This window comes from Heptranchias perlo, unplaced genomic scaffold, assembly GCF_035084215.1.
Source record: "Heptranchias perlo isolate sHepPer1 unplaced genomic scaffold, sHepPer1.hap1 HAP1_SCAFFOLD_154, whole genome shotgun sequence".
Taxonomy (NCBI): Eukaryota; Metazoa; Chordata; class Chondrichthyes; order Hexanchiformes; family Hexanchidae; genus Heptranchias; species Heptranchias perlo.
This window is the reverse complement of record NW_027138796.1, coordinates 861,978-888,155: the sequence shown is the minus strand read 5'-3', so window position 1 is coordinate 888,155 and position 26,178 is coordinate 861,978. Positions and strand designations below refer to the sequence as shown.

Below are 26,178 nucleotides of genomic sequence, written 5' to 3'. Positions count from 1 at the left end.
GTCCCCCCTCAGCCTCCTCTGCTCCAAGGAAAACAAACCCAATCTTCCCAGTCTCTCTTCATAGCTGAAGCGCTCCAGCCCTGGTAACATCCTGGTGAATCTCCTCTGCACCCTCTCCAAAGCGATCACATCTTTCCTGTAGTGTGGCGACCAGAACTGCACACAGTACTCCAGCTGTGGCCTAACCAGTGTTTTATATAGCTCCATCATAACCTCCTTGCTCTTATATTCTATGCCTCGGCTAATAAAGGCAAGTATCCCATATGCCTTCTTTACCACCTTATCTACCTGTTCCGCCGCCTTCAGGGATCTGTGAACTTGCACACCAAGATCCCTCTGACCCTCTGTCTTGCCTAGGGTCCTCCCATTCATTGTGTATTCCCTTGCCTTGTTAGTCCCTCCAAAGTGCATCACCTCGCACTTTTCCGGGTTAAATTCCATTTGCCACTGTTCCGCCCATCTGACCAACCCATCTATATCGTCCTGCAGACTGAGGCTATCCTCCTCGCTATTTACCACCCTACCAATTTTTGTATCATCAGCGAACTTACTGATCATACCTTTTACATTCATATCCAAGTCATTAATGTAGACCACAAACAGCAAGGGACCCAGCACCGATCCCTGTGGTACCCCACTGGCCACAGGCTTCCAGTCACAAAAACAACCTTCGACCATCACCCTCTGCCTTCTGCCACTAAGCCAGTTTTGTATCCAAAGTGCCAAGGCACCCTGGATTCCATGGGCTCGTACCTTCTTGACCAGTCTCCTGTGGGGGACTTTATCGAAGGCCTTACTGAAATCCATGTATACCACATCCACTGCGTTACCCTCATCCACACGCCTAGTCACCCCCTCAAAAAATTCAATCAAATTAGTCAGACATGATCTTCCCTTGACAAAGCCATGTTGACTATCCCTGATTAATCCTTGCTTCTCCAAGTGGAGACTAATTTTGTCCTTCAGAATTTTTTCCAATAATATTCCTACCACTGATGTTAGGCTCACTGGCCTGTAGTTCCCCGGTTTTTCCCTACTCCCCTTCTTGAATAATGGTATTACATTAGCGGTTCTCCAGTCCTCTGGCACATCCCCTGTGGCCAGAGAGGTTCTGAATATATGTGTCAGAGCCCCCGCAATCTCCTCCTTTGCCTCACACAGTAGCCTGGGATACATTTCGTCCGGGCCTGGGGATTTATCCATTTTTAGGCCTGCTAAAACCGCCAATACCTCCTCCCGCTCGATGTTAATATGTTCGAGTATATCACAGTCCCCCTGCCGTATTTCTATGTCTACATCGTCCTTCTCCAGAGTGAAAACAGATGCAAAAAATTCATTTAGAACCCCTCCTACATCTGCCGGCCCCACACACAGATTGCCATTTTTGTCCCTAATGGGCCCTATTTTTTCCCTAGTCATCCTCTTACCCTTAATATACTTATAAAACATCTTAGGATTTTCCTTTATTTTGCTCGCCAGTGTTATTTCATGGCCCCTCCTTGATCTCCTAATTTCTTTTTTAAGTATCCCCCTGCACTTTTTGTACTCCTCTAGGGCTTCCTCCGTCTTTAGCCTTTTGTATCTGCCAAAAGCACTCCTTTTTTTCCTAATCCATTCTCGTATATCCCCTGACATCCAAGGTTCCCTGGAGTTCTTGGAACCACCCTTGACCTTTACGGGAACATGTTGCCATTGTATGGTCTCAATCTCCCTTCTGAAAGACTCCCATTGCTCCGATGCGGATTTTCCTACAAGCAGCTGATCCCAGTCCATTTTGGCCAGATCCTGCCTTATCCTATTAAAATCGGCCTTCCCCCAATTTAGAACCTTTATTTCCGGCCCCTCCCTGTCCTTTTCCATGACCACCTTAAATCTCACCGAATTATGGTCACTGTCACCAAAGTGCTCACCTACTAGCACTTCTTCCACTTGGCCGGCCACATTCCCTAGAATTAGGTCCAGTACCGCCCCCTCTCTTGTAGGACTTTCTACATGCTGGCTCAAAAAGCTCTCCTGGATGCACGTTAAGAATTTTGTACCCTCTAAGCCTTTTACACTCTGAGTATCCCAGTTAATATTGGGGAAGTTGAAATCCCCCACGATTATTACCCTATTATTTGCACAATTTTCTGAGATTTGCCGACATATCTGTTCCTCGATCTTCCCCTGACTGTTTGGGGGCCTATTGTACACTCCCATCAAAGTGCTTGCCCCCTTTTTGTTTTTAAGCTCCACCCATATGGCCTCATTAGAGGAACCTGCTAATATATCATCCCTCCTTATGGCAGTAATTGATTCTTTAATTAATATTGCGACCCCCCCTCCTCTTATACCTCCCCCTCTGTCTCGCCTGAAGATTCTGTACCCCGGAATATTGAGCTGCCGGTCTTGCCCCTCCCTCAACCATGTCTCTGTGACAGCAACAATATCATACTCCCATGTGTTTATCAACACCTTCAGTTCATCCACCTTATTCGCAAGACTCCTTGCATTAAAATAGATGCCATCCAGCCTTGCCCTCACATATTTGCCCTGTCTTCCAAGCTGACTTGTTTTTTTCTCTATATTTGGCTGCACATCACCCCCTATTGTAGCTCCACTCTGTATCCCATCCCCCTGCCAAGTTAGTTTAAACCCCCCCCAACAGTGCTAGCAAACCTCCCCGCAAGGATATTTGTCCCGCTCTGGTTCAGGTGCAACCCGTCCGACTTGTACAAGTCCCACCTTCCCCAGAAGCAGGCCCAGTGATCCAGGAAACTGAAACCCTCCCTCCTGCACCAACTCTTTAGCCATGCATTCATCTGTTCTATCCTCCTATTTCTATACTCACTAGCCCGTGGCACTGCGAGTAATCCAGAGATTACAACCTTTGAGGTCCTGCTCTTTAATCTGCTACCTAGCTCCCTAAATTCTTGATGCAGGACCTCATCTCCCTTCCTACCTATGTCGTTGGTCCCAATGTGGACCACGACCTCTGCCTGCTCACCCTCCCCCTTGAGAATGCCCTGAAGCCGCTCAGTGACATCCATGACCCTGGCACCAGGGAGGCAACAAACCATCCTGGAGTCACGTTTACGGCCACAGAAATGCCTGTCTGTTCCCCTTACGATAGAATCCCCTACCACTATAGCTCTTCCACTCTTTTTCCTCCCAGCCTGTGCAGCAGAGCTACCCCTGGTGCCAGGAAGTTGGCTGCTGCTGCCTTCTCCTGATAAGTCATCCCCCTCAACAATATCCAAAGCGGTATATTTGTTTGAGAGGGGGACGGCCACAGGGGACCCCTGCACTGCCTGCCTTCTCCTCTTACCCTGCCTGGTGGTCACCCAATTACTTCCTGCCTGTACAACCTTTACCTGCGGTGTGACCATCTCACTAAACGTGCTATCCACGACGTTCTCAGCATCGTGAATGCTCCATAATGAATCCATCTGCAGCTCCAGTGCCGCAATGCGGTTTGTCAGTAGCTGCAGCTGGATACATTTCCCGCACACATGGTCGTCAGGGACACCGGAAGGGTCCCTGATTTCCCACATAGAGCAGGAAGAGCATAACACGGGGCTGGGCTGTCCTGACATGACTTACCCTTTAACTACTTAATTCAAATTAAATGAATCCCACCAATTTCACTTCAATTAAAAGATATGGAGACCAGAACTGTGCCCAGTATTCCAAGTGTGATATGGAGACCAGAACTGTGCCCAGTATTCCAAGTGTGATATGGAGACCAGAACTGTGCCCAGTATTCCAAGTGTGATATGGAGACCAGAACTGTGCCCAGTATTCCAAGTGTGATATGGAGACCAGAACTGTGCCCAGTATTCCAAGTGTGATATGGAGACCAGAACTGTGCTCAGTGCTCCAAGTGTGATATGGAGACCAGAACTGTGTCCAGTATTCCAAGTGTGATATGGAGACCAGAACTGTGCCCAGTGCTCCAAGTGTGATATGGAGACCAGAACTGTGCCCAGTGCTCCAAGTGTGATATGGAGACCAGAACTGTGCCCAGTGCTCCAAGTGTGATATGGAGACCAGAACTGTGCCCAGTGCTCCAAGTGTGGTCTAACCAAGGTTCTATACAAGTTTAACATAACTTCTCTGCTTTTCAATTCTATCCCTCCAGAAATGAACCCCAGTGCTTGGTTTGCCTTTTTTATGGCCTTATTAACCTGTGTCGCTACTTCTACTGATTTGTGTATCTGTACCCCCAGATCCCTCTGCGCCTCTACCCTGTTTAGACTCTTATTATCCAAGCAGTATGAGGCCTCCTTACTCTTCCTACCAAAATGCAGCACCTCACACTTATCTATATTGAAGTTCATTTGCCCATTCTGCAAGTTTATTAATGTCTTCCTTTATTTTGTCACAGTCCTCCTCGGTATTAACTATACCCCTGAATTTGGTTGCGGGTAGTGTCTATTTTTTGCAGTCTTTTTCTTTGTACCATATGATGATTTGTACCTTCTTTGCCCACAGGCTGACCAGTGCACGGGACTCCAGGGTTTCCTCATTTTCCACAGTTTCGGGGGTGGGACCGGCTCGGGTTTTACATCCCTCCTGATGGAGAGACTATCTGTGGACTACGGCAAGAAGTCCAAACTGGAGTTTGCCGTTTACCCTGCGCCGCAGATTTCCACTGCGGTGGTCGAGCCGTACAACTCCGTGCTCGTCACCCACTGTACCCTCGAGCACTCTGACTGTGCCTTCATGTTCGACAATGAGGCTGTTTACGACATATGTCGGCGTAACCTTGACATTGAGCGTCCAACGTACACCAATCTCAACCGTCTTGTTGGACAGATGGTGTCATCCATCACGGCGTCACTACGGTTCGACGGTGCCCTCAACGTGGACCTGACTGAGTTCCAAACCAACCTGGTCCCCTATCCCCGCATTCACTTCCCATTATTAACCTACGCCCCCCTTATTTCGGCCGAGAAGGCTTACCACGAGCAAATATCTGTGTCAGAGATCACCAACTCCTGCTTTGAGCCAGCCAACCAGACAGTAAAGTGCGACCCCCGCCAGGGCAAGTACATGGCGTGCTGCATGCTGTACCGAGGAGACGTAGTGCCAAAGGATGTCAACGCCGCCATTGCCACCATCAAGACCAAGCGCTCGATCCAGTTCGTTGATTGGTGCCCGACTGGGTTCAAGGTAAGTGTGGGTTAAGAACATAAGAAATAGGAGCAGGAGTAGGCCATTCGGCCCCTCGAGCCTGCTCCGCCATTCAATAAGATCATGGCTGATCTTCGATCCCCATTTCCCTTGATTCGTTTAAGAGTCCAAAATTCTATCGATCTCAGCCTTGAATATACTCAATGACTGAGCATCCACAGCCCTCTGGGGTAGAGAATTCCAAAGATTCACAACCCTCTGAGTGAAGAAATTTCTCCTCATCTCGGTCCTAAATGGACGACCCCTTATCCTGAGACTATGTCCCCTAGTTCGAGACTCTCCAGCTATGGGAAACAGCCTCTCAGCATCTGCCCCGTCAAACCCTTTCAGAATCTTATGTTTCAATGAGATCACCTCTCATTCTTCTAAACTCCAGAGAGTATCGGCCCATTCTACTCAATCTCTCCTCATAGGACAACCCTCTCATCCCAGGAATCAATCTAATGAACCTTCATTGCACCCCCTCTAAGACAAGGAGACCAAAACTGTACACAGTACTCCAGGTGTGGCCTCACCAAAACCCTGTACAATTGCAGCAAGACTTCCTTACTCTTGTACTCCAACCTCCTTGCAATAAAGGCCAACATACCATTTGCCTTCCTAATTGCTTGCTGTACCTGCATGTTAACTTTCTGTGTTTCGTGTACAAGGACACCCAAATCCCTCTGAACACCAACATTTAATAGTTTCTCACTATTTAAAAATTATTCTGTTTTTCTATTCTTCCTACCAAAGTGAATAACCTCACATTTCCCCACATTATACTCCATCTGCCACCTTCTTACCCACTCACTTAACCTGTCTATATCCCTTTGCAGAATCTGTGTCCTCCTCACAGCTTACTTTCCCACCTAGCTTTGTATCATCAGCAAATTTGGATACATTACACTCGGTCCCTTCATCTAAGTCATTAATATAGATTGTAAATAGCTGAGGCCCGAGCACTGATCCTTGTGGTACCCCACTAGTTACAGCCTGACAACCTGACAATGACCTGTTTATTCCTACTCTCTGTTTTCTGTCCGTTAACCAATCCTCTATCCATGCTAATATATTACCCCCAATCCCATGAGCCCTTATCTTGTGTAACAACCTTTTGTGTGGCACCTTATCGAATGCCTTTTGAAAATCCAAATACACTACATACCACTGGTTCCCCTTTATCTACCCTGCTAGTTACATCCTCAAAAAACTCTAATAAATTAATCAATCACAATTTCCCTTTCATAAAACCATGTTGACTCTGCCTAATCATATTATGATTTTCTAAGTGCCCTGTTACCACTTCCTTAATAATGGATGTCCTTAATAATGATGTCAGGCTAACTGGCCTGTAGTTCCCTGTTTTCTCTCTCCCTCCTTTCTTGAATAGCGGGGTTACATTTGCTTCCTTCCAATCCACAGGGACCGTTCTAGAATCTAGGGAATTTTGGAAGATCACAATCAATGCATCCACTATCTCTGCAGCCTCCTCTTTTATAACCCTAGGACGTAGGCCATCAGGTCCAGGGGATTTGTCGGCTTTTAGTCCCATTAATTTCTCCAGTACTTTTTCTTTACTGATATTAATTACTTTAAGTTCCTCTCTCTCATTAGACCCTTGGTTCCCCACTATTTCTGGTATTTTTTTGTGTCTTCTACTGTGAAGACAGATACAAAATATCTGTTCAATGTCTCTGCCATTTCCTGATTCCCCATTATAATTTCTCCTGTCTCAGTCTCTAAGGGACCCACGTTTACTTTTGCTAATCTCTTCCTTTTTATATATTACTAGAAGCTCATACAATCTGTTTTTATATTTCTTGCTAGTTTACTCTCATTCTATTTTCTCCCTCTATCAATTCCTGGGTCATCTTTTGGTGATTTCTAAAACTCCCAATCCTCAGGCTTACTATTCTTGCCAACATAATAATCTTCTTTTGATCTAATACTATTCTTAACTTCTTTAGTTAGCCACGGATGGATCACTTTTCCTGTGGAATTTTTAATTTCTCAATGGAATATACATTTGTTGAGAATTATTAAATATTTCTTCAAATGTTTGCCATTGCTAATCTCCCGTCATATCTTTTAATCTAATTTCCCAATCAACCTTAGCCAACTCGTCCCTCATACCGATGTAATTGGCTTTATTTAAGTTTAAGACTTAAGTACGTCACTCTTGAACTCTGCAATTCATCATATTATGATCACTCTTCCCCAGAGGATCCCTTACTATGCGATTACTAATTAAACCTGTCTCATTACACAAGACAAGATCTAAAATAGCCTGTTCCCTGGTTGGTTCCACGACATATTGTTCTAGGAAACCGTCTCGAATACATTCCATGAATTCGTCCTCCAGACTACTTTTGCCAATTTGATTTGCCCAGTCTATGTGAAGATTGAAGTCCCCACGATTATTACATTACCTTTGTCACAAGCTCCTCTTGTTTCTTAATTAATAAATTCTCTGTCCAATAGTATACCTACTGTCAGGGGGCCTATAAACCACTCCCACCAGTATTTTCTGCTTCTTGTTATTTCTTATCTCCACCCATACTGATTCTATTTTCTGATCTTCCGAGACCCTCTCTCACTACTGTCTTGGTCATCCTTTATAATCAGGGCTTCCCCCCCACTCCTTTTCCATTCTGCCTGTCTTTCCGAAAAGTCAAGTACCCTGGAATATTTAGTTCCCAACTTTGGTCACCTTGCGACCGTGTCTCAGTACTGGCTCCGAGATCAAACCCATTTATCTCGATTTGTGCCATTAATTCCTCTCTCTTGTTTTGAATGTTTTGTGCGTTCAGATAAAGCACTTTTCATTTTAACTTTTTACTGTTTTGCCCTGATTTGACCTTATATGCACGATTACTGTTAAATTCTGTCCCTTCCTGTCACACTCTCTTTATCTTTACCCAAATCGCTACACTGCTCGATGGCCTTGACTTTTCTCTTTAGATTTCTAAATTTCCCCTCACCTGATCCCTTGTCCCACACCCCTACTTTTTATTTGAAACCCTATCTACCACCCTAGTCATTCGATTCACCAGGACGCTGGCCCCAGCCCGGTTTAAGTGAAGCCCATCCCAATGGAACAGCTCCCTCTTTCCCCAGTACTGGTGTCAGTGCCCCATGAATCGAAACTCCTGTCTCCCTCACCACTCTTTGAGCCACGCATTTAACTCTCTGATCTGTTTGACCCAATGCCAATTTGCACGTGGCTCAGGTAGGAATCCAGAGATTATTACCTTTTGAGGTTCTGCTTATTAATTTGGACCCTCGCTCCTCAAACTCCCGCAGCAGATCCTCATTCTGCCTATGTCGTTGGTCCCTACGTGGACCACGACAACTGGATCCTCCCCCTCATGCTCCAAGTTCTTCTCCAGCCACGAAGAGCTGTCCTTATTCCTGGCACCGGGCAGCAACACTGCCTTCAGGATTCTCGGTATCTACAATCTCTATCCCCCTGACTATTCCCTACCACTACCACATTCCACTTGAATGGCCTCCTCCAGCACGGTGCCATAGTCAGTTTGCCCATCCTCCCAGTAGTCTTTGTTCTCGTCCAGACAGGTAGCAAGTACCTCGTATCTGTTGGACAAGGTCAAAAGGCTGAGGCTCCTCCATCACTACGTCCCAGGTCCCCATACCTGCCTGCCTGGCAGTCACATCCTCCTGTCCCTGACCACAGACCAAATCTAAACTACTACCTAACCCAAAGGGATGTGACTGCCTCCTGGATCAAAGTGTCCAGATAACTCTCCCCCCCGCCCCCCCCCCCCCCCCCCCCTTTCGGATGCATCGCAACGTCTGCAGATCGGACTCCAGCTCAACAGCTCTGCGCCGAAGTTCCTCGAGTTACAGACACTTACTGCAGATGTGGTTGCCGGGGATCTCACAGGCCTCCACAAACTCCTACATGCTGTAGTTACGATGCAACACCTGCCCTCCATCTCGTTCTAACCTTGATTTATTTATTTAATTAAACGTTTTTATTCGAGTGTTTGTGGGGAATATTTAGGGAACAGCCATCGGAGTATCATAAGGTCCATGGAAAAGATCAAGGAGCAATCTAGAGTAAAAATACTCAATTGGAGGAGGGCCAGTTTCAGTGGGTTGAGAACGGATCTGGCCCGGGGGTAAATTAGAATCAGAGATTGGCAGGTAAAACTGTAATCAAACAGAGGGCGGCCTTTAAAGAGGAGATGGTTCAGGTACATTCCCACAAGGGGGAAAGGTAGGGCAACTAAAGCCAGAGTTCCCTGGATGACGAAAGAGATAGAGAGTAAGATGAAGCAGAAAAAAGGGGGCGAATGACAGATGTCAGGTTGATAACACAAGTGAGAATCAGGCTAAATGTAGAAAGTTCAGAGGGGAAGTGAAAGAGGAAATAAGAGGGGTAAAGAGAGAGTATGAGAATAGACTGGCAGCAAATATAAAAGGGAATCTAAAAGTCTAAAAGGGAATATAAACAGTAAACGGGTAGTAAGAGGAGGGATGGGACCAATTCAGGACCAAAAAGGAGATCTACGCATGGATGCAGAGGGCATCGCTGAGGTACTCAATGAGTACATTGCATCTGTCTTTACCAAGGAAGAATATATAGGCAAATTTCTGAGAAGTGCAAAAATAGTAGGGCAGTAATAGTCGGGGATTTCAACTACCCTAATATTAACTGGGATACAAACAGTTTATAGGGTGCAGAACTCTTAAATTGCATTCAGGAGAACTTTTTTAGCCAGTACGTAGCAAGCCCAACAAGAGAGGGGGCAGTTCTGGATTTAGTTTTAGGGAATGAGGCTGGGCAGGTGGAAGGAGTATCAGTGGGAGAGCATTTTGGTGGCAGTGATCATAATTCAGTTAGTTTTAGCATAGTGTTGGAAAAGGACAAAGACAGAGCAGGAGTTAAAGTTCTCAATTGGGGAAAGGTCAATTTTACTAAACTGAGAAGTGATTTAGCAGAAGTAAACTGGAAACAGCGACTTGAAGGTAAATCGGTGTCAGAGCAATGGGAGACATTCAAAGGGGAGATTCAAGGGGTGCAGAGTGAACATGTCCCCACAAAGAAAAAAGGGAGGGGCTGCCAAATCTCGAGCCCCCTGGATGACCAGGAGCATTCAGGGTAAGATAAGGCAGAAAAGGGAAGCTTATGATAGACACCGGGAACTCAATACTACAGAAAGCCCAGAGGAGGATAGAAAGTGCAGAGGTGAAATTAAAAAGGAAATTAGGAAAGCAAAGAGAGGGCACGAGAAAATATTGGCAAGTAAAATCAAGGGAAACCCAAAGATGTTTTATAAATACATAAAGAGCAAGAGGATAACTAAGGAAAGAGTAGGGCCTATTAGAGACCAAAAAGGTAACCTGTGTGTGGAGGTGGAAGATGTGGGTTTGGTTCTTAATGAATACTTTGCGTCTGTCTTCAGAAAAGACGGGGACGATGCAGAGATTGTAGTTAAGGAGGAGGAGTGTGAAATATTGGACGGGATAAACATAGTGAGAGAGGAAGTGTTCAGGGGATTAGCATCTTTGAAAGTAGATAAATCACCAGGCCCAGATGAAATGTATCCCAGGCTGTTAAAAGAAGCAAAGGAGGAAATAGCGGAGACTCTGACCATCATTTTCCAATCCTCACTGGATACAGGCGAGGTGCCAGAGGATTGGAGGACTGCTAACCATTGTTTGAAAAGGGAGCGAGGGACAGACCGAGTAATTACAGGCCAGTCAGTCTAACCTTGGTGGTGGGCAAATTATTGGTATCAATTCTGAGGGACAGGATAAACCGTCATTTAGAAAAGCACGGAGTAATCAAGGACAGTCAGCACGGATTTGTTCAGGGAAGGTCGTGTCTGACTGACTTGATTGAATTTTTTGAGGCGGTAACAAGGAGGGTCGATGAAGGTAGTGCATTTGATGATATCTACATGGAATTTAGCGAGGCTTTTGACAAGGTCCCACATGGCAGACTGGTCAAAAAAGTACAAGCCCATTGGATCCAAGGGAGAGTGGCAAGTTGGATCCAAAATTGGCTCAGTGGCAGGAAGTAAAGGGTAATGGTCGATGGGTGTTTTTGTGACTGGAAGGCTGTTTCCAGTGGGTTCCCGCAGGGCTCAGTACTCGGTCCCTTGCTTTTTGTGATATATATTAATGATTTAAACATAAATGTAGGGGGCATGATTAAGAAGTTTGCAGATGACACAAAAATTGGCCGTGTGGTTGATAGTGAGGAGGAAAGCTGTAGACTGCAGGAAGATATCAATGGACTGGTCAGGTGGGCAGAAAAGTGGCAAATGGAATTCAATCCGGAGAAGTGTGGGGTAATGCATTTGGGGAGGGCAAACAAGGCAAGGGAATCCACAATAAATGGGAGGATACTGAGAGGTGTGGAGGGAGTGAGGGACCTTGGAGTGCATGTCCACAGATCCCTGAAGGGAGCAGGACAGGTAGATAAGGTGATTAAGAAGGCATACGGGATACTTTCCTTTATTAGCCGAGGCCTGGACTATAAGAGCAGGGAGGTTATTCTAGAACTGTATAAAACACTAGTTAGGCCACAGCTTGAGTACTGCGTACAGTTCTGGTCACCACATTACAGGAAGGATGTGATTGCACTGGAGAGGGTGCAGAGGAGATTTACGAGGATGTTGCCAGGACTGGAGAATTTTAGCTATGAGGAAAGATTGGATAGGCTGGGGTTGTTCTCTATGGAACAAAGGAGGCTGAGGGGAGATTTAATTGAGGTGTACAAAATTATGAGGGGCTGAGATAGAGTGGATAGGAAGGACCTATTTCCCTTAGCAGAGAGGTCAATAACCAGGGGGCATAGATTTAAAGTGATTGGTAGAAGGATTAGAGGGGAGCTGAGGAGAAATGTTTTCACCCAGAGGGTGGTGGGGGTCTGGAACTCACTGCCTGAGAGGGTGGGAGAGGCAGAAACCCTCAACTCATTTAATAAATACCTGGATGTGAACCTGAAGAGCCGTGACCTGCAGGGCTACGGACCAAGTGCGGGAAAGAGGGATTAAGCTGGGTGGCTCATTTTCAGCCAGTGTGGACACGATGGGCCGAATGGCCTCCTTCTGTGCCATAAATTTTCTATGAATATGAAGAAGATGCTGCCAAAGTCACAGTAAAAGAAGGGGGTAGTTGAGATACTCGATGGCCTAAAAATTGATAAAGAGGAGGCACCAGAAAGACTTAAAGTAGATAAATCACCCGGTCCGGATGGGATGCTTCCGCGGTTGCTGAGGGAAGTAAGGGTGGAAATTGCGGAGATACTGGCCATAATCTTCCAAACATCCTTAGATACGGGGGAGGTGCCAGAGGACTGGAGAATTACAAATGTTACACCCTTGTTCAAAAAAGGGTGTAAGGATAAACCCAGCAACTACAGGCCAGTCAGTTTAACCTCGGTGGTGGGGAAACTTTTAGAAATAATAATCCGGGTCAGAATTAACAGTCACTTGGACAAGTGTGGATTCATTCAGGAAAGTCAGCACGGATTTGTTAAAGGCAAATCGTGTTTAACTAACTTGATTGAGTTTTTTGATGAGGTAACAGGGAGGGTCGATGAGGGTAGTGCGGTTGATGTTGTGTATATGGACTTTCAAAAGGCGTTTGATAAAATGCCACATGATAGGCTTGTCAGCAAAATTGAAGCCCATGGAATAAAAGGGGCAGTGACAGCATGGATATAGAATTGGCTAAGTGACAGGAAACAGAGAGTAATGGTGAACGGTTGTTTTTCGGACTGGAGGGAGGTGTACAGTGGTGTTCCCCAGGGGTCGGTGCTGGGACCACTGCTTTTCGTGATAATTATTAATGACGTGGGTATACAGGGCACAATTTCAAAATTTGCAGAAGATACAAAACTTGGAAGTGAACAGTGAGGGGGATAGTGATATACTTCAAGAGGACATAGACAGGCTGGTGGAATGGGCGGACACGTGGCAGATGATATTTAACGCAGAAAAGTGCAAAGTGATACATTTTGGTAGGAAGAACAAGGAGAGGCAAAATAAACAAGAGGGAACAATTCTAAAAGGGGTACAGGATCAGAGAGATCTGGGGGTTGACCTTTGATGGTGCAGGGCAGGTTGAGAAAGTGTTTGAAAAAGCATACAGGATCCTGGGCTTTATAAATAGAGGCATAGAGCAAGGAAGTCATGATGAACCTTTATAAAACACTGGTTCGGTCCCAGCTGGAGTATTGTGTCCAATTCTGGGCACTGCACTTTAGGAAAGATGTGAAGGCCTTAGAGAGGGTGCAGAGGAGATTTACCAGAATGGTTCCAGGGATGAGGGACTTCAGTTACATGGATCGACTGGAGAATCTGGGATTGTTCTCCTTGGAACAGAGAAGGTTGAGAGGAGATTTGATCGAGGTGTTCAAAATCATGAAGGGTCCAGACAGAGTAGATAGAGAGAAACTGTTCCCATTGGCGGAAGGGTGACATGAGGAAAAACTTTTTTACACAGCGAGTGGTTAGGATCTGGAATGCACTGCCCGAGGGGGTGGTGGAGGCAGATTCAATCATGGCCTTCAAAAGGGAACTGGATAAGTACTTGAAGGGAAAAAATTTGCAGGGCTACGGGGAAAGGGCGGGGGAGTGGGACTAGCTGGATTGTTCTTGCGCAGAGCCGGCACGGACTCGACTGGTCGAATGGCCTCCTTCCGTGCTGTAACCTGTCTATGATGATTCTATTTACTCGGTGTTTTTAATTAGTTTATCTGGTTAAGTTATTAATGTAATAAATTAATAGTAATTTAGCTCTTAGTTTGAACCACTGGCTGGTCAGGTGGAGGTCGTGCTATGTGAGATGGTTGGATGGAGGTTGGTGATTTTAGTCTATGGCACTACCCCCCCATAGGTTGGCACTACCCCCATAGTCAGGACTGCCCCACCCCTGCAAGAAGGACGATCCGACTCTTGGTGTCACAATCCTGCTCTTGCCTCTCAACTGACCCAGACTTTGAGAAATTAGCTCCCCACTCACTGCCAGGTAGGCGTGCAAGGGCCTGCCAAGATGCCACCAATCAGGGCACACTGGCTGTATGCCACAGTGTGCCCCCAAAATGCAGGGCATAGATGTGTTTGGAATATGAAGCATTGAGGATTATATTTTGTCAGGCATTCACAAACATTAGTGGTATCGTCCAGTTTGTTGTCGCAGCTTTCTTTGGGAAGAGGAGACGCCACCTGTCCAAGCAAGGGATGTTCACCTACGGGTGGGCACAGAGCATCTCGAATGCACCCTGACCTGCATCCCTCTGTAAGTCCTCCTCCTCTTCCATTGCCAATAATACTGGGGCACAAATAATTCAGAACAGCTGGCACAAGAAAAAAGAACGAGGATTGAGATGGCTAAAATACCTTGGTATAACTCTGTCCTTTGGATATCCTCCAGTGTCCTCACTGCCTGATTGCCCTTGTCACATGATCCTGATAACTGTCTGCCACCCTGCGGTGGGAAAGGGCCACTCCAGAACATGTCTCTTGTCCATCCCCCGATTTCCATCGCTCCACCATTGGCAGCCGTGCCTTCAGCTGTCTAGGCCCTAAGCTCTGGAATTCCTTCCCTAAACCTCTCCGCCTCTACTCCAACACTCTCCTCAAAAGCGACCACTTTGACCAAGCTTTTGGTCACCTGTCCTAATATCTCCTCATGTGGTTCGGGGTCAAATGGTGTTTGCTAACGATGCTCTGAAGAGTCATGGGATGTTTTACAATGATAAAGGCACTGGATAAAGACAGGTGGTTGTTGAAATGGTGTGCAGGATGGACAGTCCCTCAGTATATCGTAAAATGAAATGGTGTGTAGGATGGTCAGTCCCTCAGCATATAGTAAAATGAAATGGTGTGTCGGATGGACAGTCTCTCAGTATACAGTAAAATGAAATGGTGTGCAGGATGGACAGTCTCTCAGTATATAGTAAAATGAAATGGTGTGTAGGATGGACAGTCCCTCAGTATATAGTAAAATGAAATGGTGTGTAGGATGGACAGTCCCTCAGCATATAGTAAAATGAAATGGTGTGTCGGATGGACAGTCTCTCAGTATATAGTAAAATGAAATGGTGTGCAGGATGGACAGTCTCTCAGTATATAGTAAAATGAAATGGTGTGTAGGATGGACAGTCCCTCAGTATATAGTAAAATGAAATGGTGTGTAGGATGGACAGTCTCTCAGTATATAGTAAAATGAAATGGTGTGCAGGATGGACAGTCCCTCAGTATATAGTAAAATGAAATGGTGTGTAGGATGGACAGTCCCTCAGTATATCGTAAAATGAAATGGTGTGTAGGATGGACAGTCCCTCAGTATATAGTAAAATGAAATGGTGTGTAGGATGGACAGTCCCTCAGTATATCGTAAAATGAAATGGTGTGTGGGATGGACAGTCCCTCAGTATATCGTAAAATGAAATGGTGTGTAGGATGGACAGTCCCTCAGTATATCGTAAAATGAAATGGTGTGCAGGATGGACAGTCCCTCAGCATATAGTAAAATGAAATGGTGTGTTGGATGGACAGTCTCTCAGTATATAGTAAAATGAAATGGTGTGTCGGATGGACAGTCTCTCAGTATATAGTAAAATGAAATGGTGTGTAGGATGGACAGTCTCTCAGTATATAGTAAAATGAAATGGTGTGTTGGATGGACAGTCTCTCAGTATATCGTAAAATGAAATGGTGTGTAGGATGGACAGTCCCTCAGTATATAGTAAAATGAAATGGTGTGTGGGATGGACAGTCTCTCAGTATATAGTAAAATGAAATGGTGTGTGGGATGGACAGTCTCTCAGTATATACGAAAATGAAATGGTGTGTCGGATGGACAGTCTCTCAGTATATAGTAAAATGAAATGGTGTGTAGGATGGACAGTCTCTCAGTATATCGTAAAATGAAATGGTGTGTCGGATGGACAGTCTCTCAGTATATAGTAAAATGAAATGGTGTGTAGGATGGACAGTCTCTCAGTATATCGTAAAATGAAATGGTGTGTCGGATGGACAGTCTCTCAGTATACAGTAAAATGAAATGGTGTGCAGGATGGACAGTCCCTCAGTATATAGTAAAATGAAATGGTGTGCAGGATGGACAGTCCCTCAGTATATAGTAAAATGAAATGGTGTGTGGGATGGACAGTCTCTCAGTGTATCGTAAAATGAAATGGTGTGCAGGATGGACAGTCCCTCAGTATATAGTAAAATGAAATGGTGTGTAGGATGGACAGTCTCTCAGTGTATAGTAAAATGAAATGGTGTGTAGGATGGACAGTCCCTCAGTATATAGTAAAATGAAATGGTGTGTTGGATGGACAGTCTCTCAGTATATCGTAAAATGAAATGGTGTGCAGGATGGACAGTCCCTCAGTATATAGTAAAATGAAATGGTGTGTAGGATGGACAGTCTCTCAGTATATAGTAAAATGAAATGGTGTGTAGGATGGACAGTCTCTCAGTATATAGTAAAATGAAATGGTGTGTGGGATGGACAGTCTCTCAGTGTATCGTAAAATGAAATGGTGTGTTGGATGGACAGTCCCTCAGTATATAGTAAAATGAAATGGTGTGTAGGATGGACAGTCTCTCAGTGTATCGTAAAATGAAATGGTGTGCAGGATGGACAGTCCCTCAGTATATAGTAAAATGAAATGGTGTGCAGGATGGACAGTCTCTCAGTATATAGTAAAATGAAATGGTGTGTAGGATGGACAGTCTCTCAGTATATAGTAAAATGAAATGGTGTGTAGGATGGACAGTCCCTCAGTATATAGTAAAATGAAATGGTGTGTCGGATGGACAGTCTCTCAGTGTATAGTAAAATGAAATGGTGTGCAGGATGGACAGTCCCTCAGTATATAGTAAAATGAAATGGTGTGTAGGATGGACAGTCCCTCAGTATATAGTAAAATGAAATGGTGTGTTGGATGGACAGTCTCTCAGTATATCGTAAAATGAAATGGTGTGTAGGATGGACAGTCCCTCAGTATATAGTAAAATGAAATGGTGTGTTGGATGGACAGTCTCTCAGTATATCGTAAAATGAAATGGTGTGTTGGATGGACAGTCTCTCAGTATATAGTAAAATGAAATGGTGTGTCGGATGGACAGTCTCTCAGTATATAGTAAAATGAAATGGTGTGTAGGATGGACAGTCTCTCAGTATATAGTAAAATGAAATGGTGTGTAGGATGGACAGTCTCTCAGTATACAGTAAAATGAAATGGTGTGTAGGATGGACAGTCTCTCAGTATATAGTAAAATGAAATGGTGTGTTGGATGGACAGTCTCTCAGTATATTGTAAAATGAAATGGTGTGTTGGATGGACAGTCTCTCAGTATATAGTAAAATGAAATGGTGTGTTGGATGGACAGTCTCTCAGTATATTGTAAAATGAAATGGTGTGTAGGATGGACAGTCTCTCAGTATATAGTAAAATGAAATGGTGTGCGGGATGGACAGTCTCTCAGTATATAGTAAAATGAAATGGTGTGCAGGATGGACAGTCTCTCAGTATATAGTAAAATGAAATGGTGTGTGGGATGGACAGTCTCTCAGTATATAGTAAAATGAAATGGTGTGTAGGATGGACAGTCTCTCAGTATACAGTAAAATGAAATGGTGTGCAGGATGGACAGTCTCTCAGTATATCGTAAAATGAAATGGTGTGTCGGATGGACAGTCTCTCAGTATATAGTAAAATGAAATGGTGTGTCGGATGGACAGTCTCTCAGTATATAGTAAAATGAAATGGTGTGTAGGATGGACAGTCCCTCAGTATATAGTAAAATGAAATGGTGTGTGGGATGGACAGTCTCTCAGTATATAGTAAAATGAAATGGTGTGTAGGATGGACAGTCTCTCAGTATACAGTAAAATGAAATGGTGTGTAGGATGGACAGTCTCTCAGTATATAGTAAAATGAAATGGTGTGTAGGATGGACAGTCTCTCAGTGTATAGTAAAATGAAATGGTGTGCAGGATGGACAGTCTCTCAGTGTATAGTAAAATGAAATGGTGTGTGGGATGGACAGTCTCTCAGTATATAGTAAAATGAAATGGTGTGTAGGATGGACAGTCTCTCAGTGTATAGTAAAATGAAATGGTGTGTCGGATGGACAGTCCCTCAGTATATAGTAAAATGAAATGGTGTGTGGGATGGACAGTCTCTCAGTATATAGTAAAATGAAATGGTGTGTAGGATGGACAGTCTCTCAGTGTATAGTAAAATGAAATGGTGTGTAGGATGGACAGTCCCTCAGTATATAGTAAAATGAAATGGTGTGTAGGATGGACAGTCTCTCAGGAGATAGTAAAATGAAATGGTGTGTGGGATGGACAGTCTCTCAGTATATAGTGAAATGAAATGGTGTGTGGGATGGACAGTCTCTCAGTATATAGTAAAATGAAATGGTGTGTGGGATGGACAGTCTCTCAGTATATAGTAAAATGAAATGGTGTGTCGGATGGACAGTCTCTCAGTATACAGTAAAATGAAATGGTGTGTGGGATGGACAGTCTCTCAGTATACAGTAAAATGAAATGGTGTGTAGGATGGACAGTCTCTCAGTATATAGTAAAATGAAATGGTGTGTAGGATGGACAGTCTCTCAGTGTATAGTAAAATGAAATGGTGTGTAGGATGGACAGTCTCTCAGTATATAGTAAAATGAAATGGTGTGCAGGATGGACAGTCTCTCAGTATATAGTAAAATGAAATGGTGTGTAGGATGGACAGTCCCTCAGTATATAGTAAAATGAAATGGTGTGCAGGATGGACAGTCTCTCAGTATATAGTAAAATGAAATGGTGTGCAGGATGGACAGTCCCTCAGTATACAGTAAAATGAAATGGTGTGTAGGATGGACAGTCCCTCAGTATATAGTAAAATGAAATGGTGTGTAGGATGGACAGTCTCTCAGTATATAGTAAAATGAAATGGTGTGTAGGATGGACAGTCTCTCAGTATATCGTAAAATGAAATGGTGTGTAGGATGGACAGTCTCTCAGTATATAGTAAAATGAAATGGTGTGTCGGATGGACAGTCCCTCAGTATATAGTAAAATGAAATCGTGTGTAGGATGGACAGTCTCTCAGTATATCGTAAAATGAAATGGTGTGTCGGATGGACAGTCTCTCAGTGTATTGTAAAATGAAATGGTGTGTAGGATGGACAGTCTCTCAGTATATCGTAAAATGAAATGGTGTGTAGGATGGACAGTCTCTCAGTGTATAGTAAAATGAAATGGTGTGCAGGATGGACAGTCTCTCAGTGTATAGTAAAATGAAATGGTGTGTAGGATGGACAGTCCCTCAGTATATAGTAAAATGAAATGGTGTGCAGGATGGACAGTCTCTCAGTATATAGTAAAATGAAATGGTGTGCAGGATGGACAGTCCCTCAGTATACAGTAAAATGAAATGGTGTGTAGGATGGACAGTCCCTCAGTATATAGTAAAATGAAATGGTGTGTAGGATGGACAGTCCCTCAGTATATAGTAAAATGAAATGGTGTGTAGGATGGACAGTCCCTCAGTATATAGTAAAATGAAATGGTGTGCAGGATGGACAGTCTCTCAGTATATAGTAAAATGAAATGGTGTGCAGGATGGACAGTCCCTCAGCAGAAAGTAAAATGAAATGGTGTGCAGGATGGACAGTCCCTCAGCATACAGTAAAACAAAATGGTGTGCAGGATGGACAGTCCCTCAGTATATAGTAAAATGAAATGGTGTGTAGGATGGACAGTCTCTCAGTGTATTGTAAAATGAAATGGTGTGCGGGATGGACAGTCTCTCAGTATATAGTAAAATGAAATGGTGTGTAGGATGGACAGTCTCTCAGTATATAGTAAAATGAAATGGTGTGTAGGATGGACAGTCTCTCAGTATATAGTAAAATGAAATGGTGTGTAGGATGGACAGTCTCTCAGTATATAGTAAAATGAAATGGTGTGCAGGATGGACAGTCTCTCAGTATATAGTAAAATGAAATGGTGTGCAGGATGGACAGTCCCTCAGCATATAGTAAAATGAAATGGTGTGTAGGATGGACAGTCCCTCAGTATATAGTAAAATGAAATGGTGTGTAGGATGGACAGTCTCTCAGTATATAGTAAAATGAAATGGTGTGCAGGATGGACAGTCTCTCAGTATATAGTAAAATGAAATGGTGTGTAGGATGGACAGTCTCTCAGTATATAGTAAAATGAAATGGTGTGCAGGATGGACAGTCTCTCAGTATATAGTAAAATGAAATGGTGTGCAGGATGGACAGTCCCTCAGCATATAGTAAAATGAAATGGTGTGTAGGATGGACAGTCCCTCAGTATATAGTAAAATGAAATGGTGTGTAGGATGGACAGTCTCTCAGTATATAGTAAAATGAAATGGTGTGCAGGATGGACAGTCTCTCAGTATATAGTAAAATGAAATGGTGTGTAGGATGGACAGTCCCTCAGTATATAGTAAAATGAAATGGTGTGTAGGATGGACAGTCTCTCAGTATATAGTAAAATGAAATGGTGTGTGGGATGGACAGTCTCTCAGTATATTGTAAAATGAAATGGTGTGTAGGATGGACAGTCTCTCAGTATATAGTAAAATGAAATGGTGTGCAGGATGGACAGTCTCTCAGTATATAGTAAAATGAAATGGTGTGTAGGATGGACAGTCTCTCAGTGTATTGTAAAATGAAATGGTGTGCAGGATGGACAGTCTCTCAGTGTATTGTAAAATGAAATGGTGTGTAGGATGGACAGTCTCTCAGTGTATTGTAAAATGAAATGGTGTGTGGGATGGACAGTCTCTCAGCATATCGTAAAATGAAATGGTGTGCAGGATGGACAGTCTCTCAGTATATAGTAAAATGAAATGGTGTGTAGGATGGACAGTCTCTCAGTATATCGTAAAATGAAATGGTGTGTGGGATGGACAGTCCCTCAGGAAATAGTAAAATGAAATGATGTGTCGGATGGACAGTCCCTCAGTATATAGTAAAATGAAATGGTGTGTAGGATGGACAGTCCCTCAGTGTATAGTAAAATGAAATGGTGTGTGGGATGGACAGTCTCTCAGTGTATAGTAAAATGAAATGGTGTGTAGGATGGACAGTCTCTCAGTATATTGTAAAATGAAATGGTGTGCAGGATGGACAGTCTCTCAGTATATAGTAAAATGAAATGGTGTGTGGGATGGACAGTCTCTCAGTGTATTGTAAAATGAAATGGTGTGCAGGATGGACAGTCCCTCAGTATATAGTAAAATGAAATGGTGTGTAGGATGGACAGTCTCTCAGTGTATTGTAAAATGAAATGGTGTGTAGGATGGACAGTCTCTCAGTGTATTGTAAAATGAAATGGTGTGTAGGATGGACAGTCTCTCAGTGTATAGTAAAATGAAATGGTGTGTAGGATGGACAGTCTCTCAGTGTATTGTAAAATGAAATGGTGTGTAGGATGGACAGTCTCTCAGTATATAGTAAAATGAAATGGTGTGTCGGATGGATAGTCTCTCAGTATATCGTAAAATGAAATGGTGTGTAGGATGGACAGTCTCTCAGTATATAGTAAAATGAAATGGTGTGTAGGATGGACAGTCCCTCAGCATATAGTAAAATGAAATGGTGTGTCGGATGGACAGTCTCTCAGGAAATAGTAAAATGAAATGGTGTGTCGGATGGACAGTCCCTCAGTATATAGTAAAATGAAATGGTGTGTGGGATGGACAGTCTCTCAGTAGAAAGTAAAATGAAATGGTGTGTAGGATGGACAGTCTCTCAGTATATAGTAAAATGAAATGGTGTGTGGGATGGACAGTCTCTCAGTGTATCGTAAAATGAAATGGTGTGTAGGATGGACAGTCTCTCAGTGTATTGTAAAATGAAATGGTGTGTGGGATGGACAGTCCCTCAGTATATCGTAAAATGAAATGGTGTGTAGGATGGACAGTCTCTCAGTATATAGTAAAATGAAATGGTGTGTAGGATTGACAGTCTCTCAGTATATAGTAAAATGAAATGGTGTGTTGGATGGACAGTCTCTCAGTATATAGTAAAATGAAATGGTGTGTTGGATGGACTGTCTCTCAGTATATAGTGAAATGAAATGGTGTGTAGGATGGACAGTCTCTCAGTATATAGTAAAATGAAATGGTGTGTAGGATGGACAGTCTCTCAGTATATAGTAAAATGAAATGGTGTGTAGGATGGACAGTCCCTCAGTATATAGTAAAATGAAATGGTGTGTAGGATGGACAGTCTCTCAGTATATAGTAAAATGAAATGGTGTGTCGGATGGACAGTCTCTCAGTATATAGTAAAATGAAATGGTGTGTAGGATGGACAGTCCCTCAGTATATAGTAAAATGAAATGGTGTGTAGGATGGACAGTCTCTCAGTATATAGTAAAATGAAATGGTGTGCAGGATGGACAGTCTCTCAGCATATAGTAAAATGAAATGGTGTGTAGGATGGACAGTCCCTCAGTATATAGTAAAATGAAATGGTGTGTAGGATGGACAGTCCCTCAGTATATCGTAAAATGAAATGGTGTGTAGGATGGACAGTCCCTCAGTATATAGTAAAATGAAATGGTGTGTAGGATGGACAGTCCCTCAGTATATAGTAAAATGAAATGGTGTGTAGGATGGACAGTCTCTCAGTATATAGTAAAATGAAATGGTGTGCAGGATGGACAGTCTCTCAGCATATAGTAAAATGAAATGGTGTGTAGGATGGACAGTCCCTCAGTATATAGTAAAATGAAATGGTGTGCAGGATGGACAGTCTCTCAGCATATAGTAAAATGAAATGGTGTGTTGGATGGACAGTCTCTCAGTATATAGTGAAATGAAATGGTGTGTTGGATGGACAGTCTCTCAGTATATAGTAAAATGAAATGGTGTGTTGGATGGACAGTCTCTCAGTATATAGTAAAATGAAATGGTGTGTCGGATGGACAGTCTCTCAGTATATAGTAAAATGAAATGGTGTGTAGGATGGACAGTCTCTCAGTATATAGTAAAATGAAATGGTGTGTCGGATGGACAGTCCCTCAGTATATAGTAAAATGAAATGGTGTGTCGGATGGACAGTCTCTCAGTATATAGTAAAATGAAATGGTGTGTCGGATGGACAGTCTCTCAGTATATTGTAAAATGAAATGGTGTGTAGGATGGACAGTCTCTCAGTATACAGTAAAATGAAATGGTGTGTTGGATGGACAGTCTCTCAGTATACAGTAAAATGAAATGGTGTGTTGGATGGACAGTCCCTCAGTATATAGTAAAATGAAATGGTGTGTAGGATGGACAGTCTCTCAGTATATAGTGAAATGAAATGGTGTGTAGGATGGACAGTCTCTCAGTATATAGTAAAATGAAATGGTGTGTTGGATGGACAGTCTCTCAGTATATAGTAAAATGAAATGGTGTGTAGGATGGACAGTCTCTCAGTATATAGTGAAATGAAATGGTGTGCAGGATGGACAGTCTCTCAGTATATAGTAAAATGAAATGGTGTGTAGGATGGACAGTCCCTCAGTATATAGTAAAATGAAATGGTGAGCAGGATGGACAGTCTCTCAGTATATAGTAAAATGAAATGGTGTGTAGGATGGACAGTCTTTCAGTATATAGTAAAATGAAATGGTGTGTAGGATGGACAGTCTCTCAGTGTATTGTAAAATGAAATGGTGTGCAGGATGGACAGTCTCTCAGTATATAGTGAAATGAAATGGTGTGCAGGATGGACAGTCTCTCAGTATATAGTAAAATGAAATGGTGTGTTGGATGGACAGTCTCTCAGTATATAGTAAAATGAAATGGTGTGTTGGATGGACAGTCTCTCAGTATATAGTGAAATGAAATGGTGTGTAGGATGGACAGTCTCTCAGTGTATTGTAAAATGAAATGGTGTGCAGGATGGACAGTCTCTCAGTATATAGTGAAATGAAATGGTGTGCAGGATGGACAGTCTCTCAGTATATAGTAAAATGAAATGGTGTGTTGGATGGACAGTCTCTCAGTATATAGTAAAATGAAATGGTGTGTTGGATGGACAGTCTCTCAGTATATAGTGAAATGAAATGGTGTGCAGGATGGACAGTCTCTCAGTGTATTGTAAAATGAAATGGTGTGCAGGATGGACAGTCCCTCAGTATATAGTGAAATGAAATGGTGTGCAGGATGGACAGTCTCTCAGTATATAGTGAAATGAAATGGTGTGCAGGATGGACAGTCTCTCAGTATATAGTAAAATGAAATGGTGTGTAGGATGGACAGTCTCTCAGTATATAGTAAAATGAAATGGTGTGTTGGATGGACAGTCTCTCAGTATATAGTGAAATGAAATGGTGTGCAGGATGGACAGTCTCTCAGTATATAGTAAAATGAAATGGTGTGTTGGATGGACAGTCTCTCAGTATATAGTGAAATGAAATGGTGTGCAGGATGGACAGTCTCTCAGTATATAGTAAAATGAAATGGTGTGCAGGATGGACAGTCCCTCAGTATATAGTGAAATGAAATGGTGTGCAGGATGGACAGTCTCTCAGTATATAGTGAAATGAAATGGTGTGCAGGATGGACAGTCTCTCAGTATATAGTAAAATGAAATGGTGTGTAGGATGGACAGTCTCTCAGTATATAGTAAAATGAAATGGTGTGTAGGATGGACAGTCCCTCAGTATATAGTAAAATGAAATGGTGTGCAGGATGGACATTCCCTCAGTATATAGTAAAATGAAATGGTGTGTAGGATGGACAGTCTCTCAGTATATAGTAAAATGAAATGGTGTGCAGGATGGACAGTCTCTCAGTATATAGTAAAATGAAATGGTGTGTAGGATGGACAGTCTCTCAGTATATAGTAAAATGAAATGGTGTGTCGGATGGACAGTCTCTCAGTATATCGTAAAATGAAATGGTGTGCAGGATGGACAGTCTCTCAGTATATAGTAAAATGAAATGGTGTGCAGGATGGACAGTCTCTCAGTATATAGTAAAATGAAATGTTGTGCAGGATGGACAGTCTCTCAGTATATAGTAAAATGAAATGGTGTGCAGGATGGACAGTCTCTCAGTATATAGTAAAATGAAATGGTGTGTAGGATGGACAGTCTCTCAGCATATAGTAAAATGAAATGGTGTGTCGGATGGACAGTCTCTCAGTATATAGTGAAATGAAATGGTGTGTAGGATGGACAGTCTCTCAGTATATCGTAAAATGAAATGGTGTGTAGGATGGACAGTCTCTCAGTATATAGTAAAATGAAATGGTGTGCAGGATGGACAGTCTCTCAGTATATAGTAAAATGAAATGTTGTGCAGGATGGACAGTCTCTCAGTATATAGTAAAATGAAATGTTGTGCAGGATGGACAGTCTCTCAGTATATAGTAAAATGAAATGGTGTGCAGGATGGACAGTCCCTCAGTGTATAGTAAAATGAAATGGTGTGTAGGATGGACAGTCTCTCAGTATATAGTAAAATGAAATGGTGTGCAGGATGGACAGTCTCTCAGTATATAGTAAAATGAAATGTTGTGCAGGATGGACAGTCTCTCAGTATATAGTAAAATGAAATGGTGTGCAGGATGGACAGTCTCTCAGTATATAGTAAAATGAAATGGTGTGTAGGATGGACAGTCTCTCAGCATATAGTAAAATGAAATGGTGTGTCGGATGGACAGTCTCTCAGTATATAGTAAAATGAAATGGTGTGTAGGATGGACAGTCTCTCAGTATATAGTAAAATGAAATGGTGTGTAGGATGGACAGTCTCTCAGTATATAGTAAAATGAAATGGTGTGTGGGATGGACAGTCCCTCAGTATATAGTAAAATGAAATGGTGTGTCGGATGGACAGTCTCTCAGTATATAGTAAAATGAAATGGTGTGTTGGATGGACAGTCCCTCAGCATATAGTAAAATGAAATGGTGTGCAGGATGGACAGTCTCTCAGTATATAGTAAAATGAAATGGTGTGTCGGATGGACAGTCCCTCAGTAT

The 26,178-nt window shown here is 43.0% G+C and overlaps 1 protein-coding gene across 1 annotated transcript in view; it reads left to right on the top strand.

The window, feature by feature from the left end:
* The window catches only part of LOC137309236 (tubulin alpha-1 chain-like), a 65,327-nt gene that overhangs the window by 4,814 nt on the left and 34,335 nt on the right, over window positions 1-26,178 (top strand). The window contains exon 3 of the mRNA XM_067977499.1: window positions 4,474-5,154. Coding sequence (XP_067833600.1) covers window positions 4,474-5,154 — 681 coding nt within the window. The remainder of the gene's footprint in view (window positions 1-4,473; window positions 5,155-26,178) is intronic.